This window comes from Lynx canadensis, chromosome A1 (genome assembly GCF_007474595.2).
Source record: "Lynx canadensis isolate LIC74 chromosome A1, mLynCan4.pri.v2, whole genome shotgun sequence".
Taxonomy (NCBI): Eukaryota; Metazoa; Chordata; class Mammalia; order Carnivora; family Felidae; genus Lynx; species Lynx canadensis.
The window spans coordinates 153,301,804-153,313,349 of NC_044303.2; the positions used below are offsets into that span (position 1 = coordinate 153,301,804).

At 36.2% G+C, this 11,546-nt stretch overlaps 1 protein-coding gene across 1 annotated transcript in view; it reads left to right on the top strand.

Annotated features, from left to right (window-relative positions):
- Positions 1–11,546, top strand: part of ADGRV1 (adhesion G protein-coupled receptor V1) — a 519,149-nt gene that overhangs the window by 53,836 nt on the left and 453,767 nt on the right. Inside the window, 4 exon segments of the mRNA XM_032593635.1 lie at positions 2,141–2,321; positions 3,231–3,433; positions 7,809–7,938; positions 10,778–10,858. Coding sequence (XP_032449526.1) covers positions 2,141–2,321; positions 3,231–3,433; positions 7,809–7,938; positions 10,778–10,858 — 595 coding nt within the window.

Here is an 11,546-nt window from a genome sequence, read left to right on the forward strand (position 1 = left end):
CTCATTTTGTCCATTTCCTGCTTATGATTCTTCCGTTCTCTCCACTGCCTGTGGAATGAAGTCCAATTTTTTTTTTGGCATTTGAAAATTTATTACTGTCATGTTTTCACCATCAAAACTTATGATCTTGGTCTTTCTTTCTTCTCTTTGTGTAAGGCCAATAGAGAGACACTGGCTACTTCACCAATCTTAAAACAAACTCCAGGAATGTTACCAACAGCATGACCTTTGTGACCAAATCCAACAACCAGAACTTCATCATTTTCCTAGAACAGAATCAACAGTTTACTTCTGGTGTCAGCAACTATCACTAAAAATACCCATTCATTACATAAAAAACTGGGAAAAACTATCTTAAGAAGAGAAACTACAATAGACTAAAACTCTTACCTCAATAAAATTCAACTATCTTTGGATACAAAGGCTGTAATTTTTTTTTTTTTTTTTGCCATTCTTGATCAGCTACACCCTGACACACTTCCTGATGGCAGAATTTGGCTGTTTGGCTCCGACCCCTTTTTTCCAGCATAACTCCCTTTGCACGGGTCGAGTCTTCAAAAGTATTGGCCTTCAGGGCTGTGCCCAACTGGGCTTTCTTGTACTGATTATGGCATTTCCATCTTGCCCATCCTGCTGGTGCTGTGGGCCTGAGAGTCAAAATTTTTTTTAGTGTTAGCATAAAAGGTCCCTTTGAACTGAGCTAATTATCTGTCTAGCCTTATCTCCCACACCGATGATGGTGGTCTAATTTCAGTTTCCCTGTATGCCTTATTCTTTCACACTGGGTTCCTTTACAAGTGCTGTTTCTTTTACTCGGAATGTCCTTCCCATTATTATTTACAACCGCAACTAACACATTAAGACACTTAAAACGTGTCTGTTGTAAAATCGTTAGTAGGTAAAGTTGGTTGTTCTTTTTATGTGTACTTTGTGCATAACCCTATTATGACATTTTACGTTACATTTGATCAATTAATATCTTGTTACATTTTTAATATATGGAATATATTAATTAAATACTATAATAACTATATTTAATGATTCAAAACCAGACCAGTAACCTACTAACTAGCAGTTTACATTGTTTTAAATGTTTTCCTCGTCATCTCTTTCCTACAATAGCCCGTGAGCCTCTTTGGGATTGGGGCATTTTCCAATCTTGGCACATTGTGGGTGCCACGGCATGCTTATTCAGTTAATAAAGGGAGGGGAATTGTTTTTTCACTTCAGATTTTGACTTAAATTTTGTAGAGCTTGGCTGAGTTATTGCTACTTTTTTGGAAAGATTACTTACACCAGATTTTCAAAGTCCATTTTGAATCTCTTTTTAAAAATGCTACTACTAAGAATGTCAGGTGTTCCTTAGGCAGGAACTAGACATGTATATGTTGTCCGTTCAACTGCCCCCTGCACATCCCATCAGATAACATGCAGTTCCTTATTTATGAACTTTGTACCCTGAGGTTGGTCATACCACTGTCATTGGTACAAGCAATATATGATATTACATTGATACATTAATATGTCATGTATGATGTTAATACATCAATATGGTATTTTCATTTTATTTATTTTATTTTACTTATTTTTTATTTGAGAGAATGTGAGCAGGAAAGAGGGGCAGAAGGAGAGAGAGAATCCCAAGCAGGTTCCACACTCAGTGCAGAGCCCAACGTGGGGCATGATCCTCTGACCCTGGGGTCACAACCTGAGCTGAAATCAAGAGTCGGTTACTCAACTGAGCCACCCAGGTGCCCCTCAATATGATATTTTTAGACAGAAAGTGTTCATACTCGGCACCCATTATTGTTTAAGAATTCATTTCTCTGGTCCTTCTCTGTCTGTGTTTTAATGTTTAATAAATAGATCATGTTAGGTGTTGTCAGTACAGAGCCTGCTTGGGATTCTCTGTCTCCGTCTCTCTCTGCCCCTTCCCTGGTCACCTGTGCATGCATGCTTGCATTCTCTGTCTCTCTCTCCCTCAAAAGTAAATAAACATTTTTAAAAAAGGAAGTGGATCATGTTAAATAGTAACTTCAATTAAATATAATTTAATTGGCTATTTTATTTTCTTCTGGTAAGTGGTAAGTAATTTCTGTATGCCTCATTGCTTCATGCCTCTGGATTTTTACATTTATAGGTTCTGAATATATATGTTCTTGATGATGATATTCCTGAGCTTAATGAGTATTTCCGTGTGACGCTGGTTTCTGCAATTCCTGGAGATGGGAAGCTGGGATCCATCCCCACCAGTGGTGCAAGCATAGACCCTGAAAAGGAAACAACAGATATCACCATCAAAGCTAGTGATCACCCATATGGTAACCAAGCCCTCCTGGAAGAAGAATGCTCTCTTCTCCGGGTATATTTGGTCTAGTTAAGAACTTCTGAAGGGATATTTTGCAAATGATTGCAATTGAACTCCTTTGGGTCCTCTAACTTGTGGGCTCTTGAAATTCTAAGCTGCCATTTTGAGGGACATTGTTTATAAAAGAAAATACAAAGATCAATTTCTGAAGTTTACAAATATATTTTGAAAGGTATATACAGGATTATTTAAAACAAAAAAGTACCTTCATTCATGGCTTTCAAAATTTTTTTATTTAAAAAATTATCTTCTAGTGATATGTTAACAACTAGTTAATTGAAATACTTTGTAATTTATATTTTACTGGCTTAAAGAAGTGAAGTTATCACTGTCTGTTTATATTAATTTCTTTTTGTGCTGCAAAGTGATAATTTTCTTAATTGTGGAGTTATCACAGGTATCTGTCCTAACAAATTGAGACTGTTACTCTATATTGAAAATTAATAGTTTTGGGGGGGGGTAATAAAGCAAGAAAAACTAGTAAGAGTTCTGTGTAGGGAACCTGAGAAGCTCTTGAACTCTGATTTTACAGTTAAATTTTTCTTAAATGGGTTGCAAATCCTTTAGGGAGGCATTTATTATGTTCTGCTCTAAGTTTAAGAATGAATTCTAGAGACTCAAATATGAGATTCTTTGGGTAGAGACAAAGAAAATTTTAACTTATATTGAAAACTTAACACATTCTGTGTCAAAAGCATGTTAATCAAATCTTCACTGAAATCTTTCTAAATGAAAGCTCTCCGAATTGTATTCTGGTGGCCAAAATAATTGTTTAAGATTGTTTCAGATGAATTCTGAAGATGTTTCAGAAGAAATTCTTCCACAGATCACTGGGGTCAGAATGGCTCTCTGTGTCTTGCAGGCTTGCTGCAGTTCTCCACAGGGCTGCCCCCTGAGCCTGAGGACGCGATGACCCTGCCTGCAAGCAGCATGCCTCATGTCACCGTGCAGGAGGAAGATGGAGAAGTGAGACTATTGGTCGTCCGGGCACAAGGACTCCTGGGGAGGGTTCTGGCGGAATTTAGGACGGTGTCATTGACAGCATTTAGTCCTGAGGACTACCAGGTAAATCACTTAATCCTTTGGAAGCCATATTTATCAAAGAGACTCAGTCCTTCCCTTTTGGGAGTGGAAGAGACTTGCACTGGTCCCCTGTTATACTCAACCAGCAAAATAAGCGATGATGGATTGCTCTCTAGCCTGTTGATTTCTACAAATTCAAGTACTTCAGTCCTTTAACGCCTGACACTTAAGTAGCTCTCATACTGATAATTTCTCTTGTGTCTTATATTTGTCATAGTGTTCACTTATATTACTTATTTTAATGTCACAGATTTTGATATATAGGGTATATATTTAAAATTCTATTTCTTAAGCGTTTTATTTTTTTAATATTTTAAAAAGTTTATATTTTTGAGAGAGGGAGAGAGAGAGAGAGAGCGAGCAAGCACCAGTGGAGGAGGGGCAGAGAGAAAGGGAGACACAGAATCTGAAGCAGGCCCCAGTCTCCGAGCTGTCAGCACAGAGCCTGATGCGGGGCTCGAACTCAAGAATTGCGAGATCATGACCTGAGCTGAAGTTGGATACTCACTTGACTGAGCCATGCAGGCACCCCTCTTTCTTCAACATTTAAAATTTTTTTAATGTTTATTTTTGATAGAGCGAGTGCATGAGCAGGGGAGGAACAGAGAGAGAAGGAGACACAGAATCTGAAGCAGGCTCCAGGATCTGAGCTGTCAGCACAGAGCCTGACATGAGGCTTGGACTCACTGTGAGATCATGACCTGAGCTGAAGTCACACACTCAACTGACTTAGCCACCCAGGTGTCCCTTAAACATTTTAAACCCTCTTGTATGCTTCCATCAAACAGGTCCAAAATTGTAAAGAAATTGTATATCCATGTCATCTCCATTTGAATTATATTTTTCTCCAAGTGAGAAGTAGTGTGGCACTGGCAAACAGAAGCTTGGGATTTTGAGCTGGACCAGACTGGGTTTCAACTGGTCTTCTAAATGTGTGACCTTGGGAGCCTCAAATCTTCCTAACCTTAGTGTCCTTATCATTAAGAGGAGACCATGTCTACTGGGCAGAATGGCTCTGAGGATGGATGGCAGCATTTTAAGTGTCATGTACTATACATGGCACATACACAGTGACATTGTTACCGCTGCCTATTCTTATTATCACCAGTATTCGTTCATATTAAGCAAATGCTCATGATTTCTTCTTGGCTGTACTTCTCAGGATGTATTTTCTATCCTTCAACATCTTTATTTTCCCAAAGAGTCCTCTTTTTAAAATTTAATATTGGGGGCGTCTGGGTGGCTCAGTCGGTTAAGCCGCCGACTTCGGCTCAGGTCATGATCTCGCGGTCTGTGAGTTCGAGTCCCGCGTCAGGCTCTGTGCTGACAGCTCAGAGCCTGGAGCCTGCTTCAGATTCTGTATCTCCCTCTCTTTGACCCTCCCCCATTCATGCTCTTTCTCTCTGTCTCAAAAATAAATAAACGTTAAAAAAAATTTAAAATTTAATATTAGTTTCCCTCCTTCTTCCTAATAAGACCTGCACAATAGTTTGGAGTTCAGTAATTTGTATATAGTTTTCTGTTCAAACCTCAGAAACCTTGCCTAATTGAATTCAATTAATTTTGGCTGTAGTCCAGTGGGCAAAGTTTTCTCATATTTCTTCTTTCTTAGACTCTTTTTCTTGGGCAAGTTCTATTTCTCTTGCCTTGACATTTATTGTATCTTTAATTAATTTGATATATAACATATTCCACAAGACATTACAGCCTAGCTTAATATTCTCTGCATTCTCTTAAAGAAATACTTTAGTCCTTATATTGGTGGTCTCCAATTTCTAGTTATTCTGGAAATCCCCAATCTCCAGTTGGATTATCATTTTCTTTAATAACCAAAACAAAATAAAGCAAAACCTATGCCCCTGTATTTCATGACAGTCAGAAAACTACTACCCTTGAAGACATTTCTGATGATTTTTAGGATACTTGGATATCCTGTTTGTCACTGGTTTTCACTTTGAACTGTAATCTTTGCTTTTCCCTGAAAACCTGATAACTTCTTCACTTCTCTATGATGGGTTAGCTCTTTCTGGTCTGCATTAGCATATAAAAGCAAGACTTTTTAGGCTGTGTGTGTAAGTATGCAAGTGTCCGGGGAAGGAGGGAAAGTGCCAGGAGGGATTCTCTACTGAAGAGGAGACAATTGCATATCAGATATCACTGTTCTTAAGCTTATTCTCATATATTGAGGTACACGTGGTCCCCACCATCCAGGTGCTTACTCCCAGCTCTTGAGAATGATATTAAATAGCTAATTAATGACTGAATCACAGTTACAGAAATGTTCAAGGTTGGTACTATGGGAGAGAAGTGGATATTGACATAGGGTAGTGGAGGTGGCCTTTTTTTGGGGAAGTGATACTTATGCTGAGTTCTGAAGTTTAAAGAGGAGAAAACTAGCAAACTAGATGAATCGGGAGGGAAGAACTACTTGAGATCTCATGGTAAAATGGCATGAGTAAAATGGTTAAATGGTCCTAATGAGGAGCAGAAAGAAGACCAGTGTTTCTGGAATGTGGACAGATAGGTGTCATGATAAAAGATAAGGTAAACAAGGGCCTGAATCTTCCTAGGCCTTAGATCTTATGCTATATTTGTGCCTTATATTTTAATAGCAAGGAGAAGTAATTGAAAGGTGTTATATATTTATGAAAGATTATGAAACTGAACTGGGGAGAATGGATTGGAAGATATAGGCACTGGATGCAGAAAGGCCAGTAAGGAGTCCATTTTCTAGAACAAGGCAAAAAGTGTTAGTATTTTGGACTAGGTAGATCATGGTGTAGATGTAAAGAAGTAGGTGGGCTCAAGAAGTGTGTCAGAGTTGAAATGGCAGGACGTGAAGGTTGTTTATTGTAAAGGATAAAAAGAAGAAGGTGTCAAAAGTGACCCCCTAGTTCCGGGCATGAACAACTTGCTGCTATATAATTTAGTACTGTGGAGAGGATTGGATAAGGCATAGATTTTTTAAGGGAAAATTGTGACTTAAAAATTCTGACAGAAATTATAAGAAAACTTTGAAGTAGGCATTAAGATTTAAGTCTAGATATAGGGGTTGGAGAGAGGAATTTAAGAGTTGGGAGCATATAAATAATATTAAAAGCCTAAGCCTATGGTATCCTTGTCTAGAGAGAGTCTAACAAACAGCAGTTTTTAGAGGTCATAAGGAGACTGTTAAAATCAGTAACGAATACTAAAAAGGATGAGTTAGAAAAGTAAGGAAAAATGGCGAGTGTGATACGGAATACCAGAGAAGAACATATTTCTGGAGAGTTAATGGCTAATTGTGTAGGATATTACAAAGGTCAAGTTAAGATGGTTTCCTTAGACAGTCAAATATTATCTCTGTTGTTAACACTTGTAGAATTACTCTATTGATGATTACCCTCTAGGCAAAGTTAATTACTTCCTTCTTGAGCAAACTATATGTATTTTACAGCTGTTGTTATTCTATTTGAATTATTATATTACACAGTTAACATTCCTGATAGAATCTTCTCCATCTTGCTAGAGATTTGTCTTGGTTATTTTTGAATTCCACGCATTTAAAATGGTGCCATTGTACATGCTGTGCATTTGGTAAATATTTTTAAAAAGTAAATAAATGAATAAGTAAATTGGTACTTGGGTTTCTTAATTTAGCTTTAAGGCCATTAATAGCTCCTGAAAATGTAATATAGTTTGTCCATGCAAACTAACACTAGAAAAATTTGAACAATTTTAAGATGTATTCTCATGTCTTGAGGGGACAGTGTTTTTTTTTTAAGAGATAATGAAGATGGAAGTAAAAAAGGACCGTAAGACTTTGAATTTAAATAACTTTTTGTTTTTCCTGTAGTATGTGAACTTTTGTGATGGGAGATCTATCTGTATGATGAATTGCAGTTGCAAGTACAATCAAGAAAATGTTAATGCCCAATAGACTGATATTTATTGTTTGGAGAAATTCTCAGAATGAAAACACCAAAATGCTGTTGTTAGGCACTGAGTAATTACATTACTCAATGATATAATTTGAATAGGTCTAAATATACTTGTCAAGAGACATGTGCATTGAATTAATTTAGGAATTTGTGGTTTTCACATATTCAGATATCTCATTTGCCTTGACTATCTTTTTGATGAATAGCTAAACAAGAGAAATAAAAATCTATCTGCTTTATTTAGTTGTGGAGAATATTTGTTTAGAATTTGTATTGAACACTATCCATATCCACCTAAGGATTTTGAGGTTTATATTCTTACTATGTTATTCTGTTTCAGTATTTACAACAATGTGGGACATAGTAGATACTCATTGTGCACATTAATATTCAGAATAATTATAATCTAATGGATAAATGTTTTGTTTGTATTTCAGAGTGTTTCTGGTACCTTAGAATTTCAACCAGGAGAAAGATACAAATACATTTCTGTTAACATCACTGATAATTCTGTCCCTGAATTGGAAAAATCTTTTAAAGTTGAGTTATTGAACTTGGAGGGAGGAGGTAAGCTGGTGACTCAAAAGTGTCATATATTTGCTTGTCCATTCACCTTGATGATAGTAGATTCTATTAAGGAAATGCAATCCTTTGAATCAATGTGACATTTTTTTTTAAATGAGTGAATTATTAGTTTTTGGAAAGAGCACCCTGAAGATTAATAATTACTAATATACTAATAATTGTATGATAGGCAGTTTCTGATGGAGAGTCCCTTTCTTTTATTGGTAAAAAGAAAATTTCCATCTTTCCACATAAAGTTAGAATATTGGTTTTAGAAATCAATATTCAACTCATAGTTTTATTTACGTAGACTTTTGCTGTGAGGTTGGTTAATTCTGAGTTAATATTTCTAACGTTTATTATAAGGACACCATCTGTTCGTATTGTTTTTTCCCCTTTTATTACCCACTGGTCTTTTCCTAAAGTAGATGTGCTTTTAGCATGAAGTAGTATAATTGTTCTCATTCACCAAATCATAGTTGTCATTTGTAGTAGGTGCCCCTAAAATCACATCTTTCCTTTCTCCCAATTTTGGATTTTCATAGTAGCTCCTTCAGAGCTATTTCCACATGTAGCCCAGGTAAAAACTAGTCCTTTCAGTTAATTTATTATGAGGTGATTATCAATAAAACAGGTCAGCAGTACTTTGTCTTCAATTATGATATTCAAAATCTCCAATTTTCATAGATTTTTGGAGTCAGAATTCATTTTGTGGCAAAACCCATCTGCACTGGAGAGAGGCTATTTATAGTCTTTATCCCATTTGGATGAACTATTTATATAGATTTCTTTGCAGAAGTGTTAATGTATTTGATATTCAGGTACTGCTTGGGGTGTTATAGAATATATATGATGTGCATCATATTCCCTTTATAAATGTAAGAAATTGAGAGTTGGTATGGAATCAGCAGGACATTTTCTTCCGTTACAAAACCTTGTATTATCATCGTGTTATTATCTTCATGTTTTAGTGAAGAAAGTTACAATACTGTATAAGCCATCCAAAGGGAGAGATTGAGTAAAATAGAAATATTAAAATTGTCTTTTACTGTGTAATGAGACTTTGGAGTAAGTATGCAGAATTTCCCCACATTTCCTTTCCCTGTGTTCACAAAGCCCAGGGTGAAAGCAAAGGAGGCCAAGCCAGGAAAGGGACTAAATAGTGCCACAGGTTGGTTGACTGCATAGAACAGTATAAATATGCTGAATGGCCTTTTTTGGAGAGCGACATGTAAAAATGCCAGCCTTGTTTGTCCTCCAGAGACAATTACTCGCATGTCTGAATCGTTATTTTCATGACAGGACTTCATTAATTAGAGGTCACTATAAAACAGGTGAAAAGTTGTTCTTTGTATCACTTGTAGCTAATAGTACGTATTTAATAGAGAAAATGTTAGTGATCATTATTGATTAATAAGTAACATTAAATATCTTCAGAAGTAATATTTGTCACCATAGTGATTTTATGTAGAAACTTCTCCCCATATGTTTAGAATATGCACTGTTCTGTTACATGTTAATTGGGCATGGGTACTCATTTGAAAACCAGTCTTGCATTCTCTTAGTAAGCAATAGTGGCAGACAGTCTTCATTTTCCCCTCAGTGAGTTGGGATCGGAGGTAAAGGGATCTAGGTACCAGCTTCTATTCCCTGAGTCATAGCTAGGGACTGCCTAAGAAGTGCAGTATTGTGGGGAGTTAAATTCTTTTGATAGCCACCCACATAGATATTTTATGTTATTCAAGGTACATTGGTGTTGAACTTCACCATCTCTCATGATGTGTAGGTAATATAGGGGATGCACTGGATATTCCCTAAAATTCATTTATGTGTCTTAAATCTCTAAGGTGATTTCAGATGTGTGATCTTGTAAATTCTCATGTCTAGTGTATCCCATTCCTGTTGAGGGGAAGAAGAGAAGAGCAGGGCAGATTTTGAAATAGCATGTCAGTCAGGCATATAGGTATGGATGTGGACTTTCTTCTCTTACTCCTCTTCTTTTCTACTGCTACCATTACTACCTTTCCTTTCTTCTTTGTTTGTAAACATTTGATAAATTAATGAGGGGGGTATAAGATGTATTGGAAGTGAAGGTAATACTACTTTCTCTTTATCATAGTCTTTACATATTGCTGAAGTACTTTATTCTTTACATTATTTGTTTGGTCTTTACAACAGTTCTGTACAAAGCAGCACATTTTATAGGTGAGAAAACTGAGATACCAAGAGGTTTAATGACTTGCTGAAGGTTTTCCAGTGGGTATCTCTCACAGCCAGGTGTGAAGTAGACTGTTTTACACCACTTGCCGAGGCTTCTTTCTACCATGTCAGTGGCAAAAGGGTGCTCAAGTCTGAGGATGGAAAATAAAGTGGGAATTTGAACGTATGGCTGGAGGGAAACGTTGGGCGCATTTCCCTAATTTTGAGTTTGATTCTTGTGAATGGTAAGGTGACTCTGTCATAGTCGTATAGGCCTAACTGTGGTTATACACAACCACAAATATTTTAAAAATATTTAAAATGTTAAAAACAATATACATTGCTTTAAGTAAGTGATTTAAAAAGAAAACTGGTCAAGTTGGCAGAAATGAGAAATACCAATTTACAACTTATTTACATGGAATATTTCCTAAAGTTCTGGATGAATTTTTAATAAATTGGTAGCTTGACTAATATTATACTTTTACCATTTAAAATAATTTATTTTCTATGGAAGAATGCATGTCATTGGGTGAATATTACTACATTTTCTTCTTTTCTGGATATGTTTTAAGAGCTCTCCATTTTCTCACTGTGTCAATGTGTATTGTGTGGGTGTGTGTGTCTCTGTCTCCTTGTGAAGTGACTGAATTCTTTAGGGTTGATGGCAGTGGTAGTGGTGACGGGGACATGGAATTCTTCCTTCCAACTATTCACAAACATGGTAAGCAGCTGTTCCAAGGCCCTGTACTAGTCTACATTTTATTTTAACTTTGTAGAGACAACAATACTAACCAATTATTTATGCCTACTATGTGCAGGTCCTTTACATGTTTTGTCATTAACCATAACAGCAACTTTTTGAAGTATTATTTGCTCTGTGTTACAGTTACCTAGCTAGGCAAGTGATCAAGCCAGAATCAAATCCTTGCCTGCCTCCAAAGCCCAGACTTTTCTTTGTATGAACCCAATACAGTCGGTTTCCTGATTCTACTTGTAATAGAAATTTTGCTTGAATATCATTTATAAAATGATTTTTGAAAATCTTTTACATAGCTTTGAATACTTAAAAAGAGATAAATAGAACATTTATATTTTCATGTTAAAAGTATCATGCTTATTTGCAAAAAGAACCAGCAGTCTTTGTATGTAGCATTTAATCAAAATATATGGGAAAAAGAAATTAAGGAGGCAATAAATGGGGAGAATTAGTTGCCAATCATTGGGAGAATATACTGAAAAGAGAATGCATTTGAAGTAGATTCATATGCCAGCATGATTCAGCTTTTTACCTCAGACATTTTTTTTTTTTTGTATTGGGAGAAAACAAATAGAATACTTATTTCTTGAGGGAGAACTCTTTCTAATCTTCGGATGTTCCTTTTCACAATTTCAGGTTTTATATTTTAGGG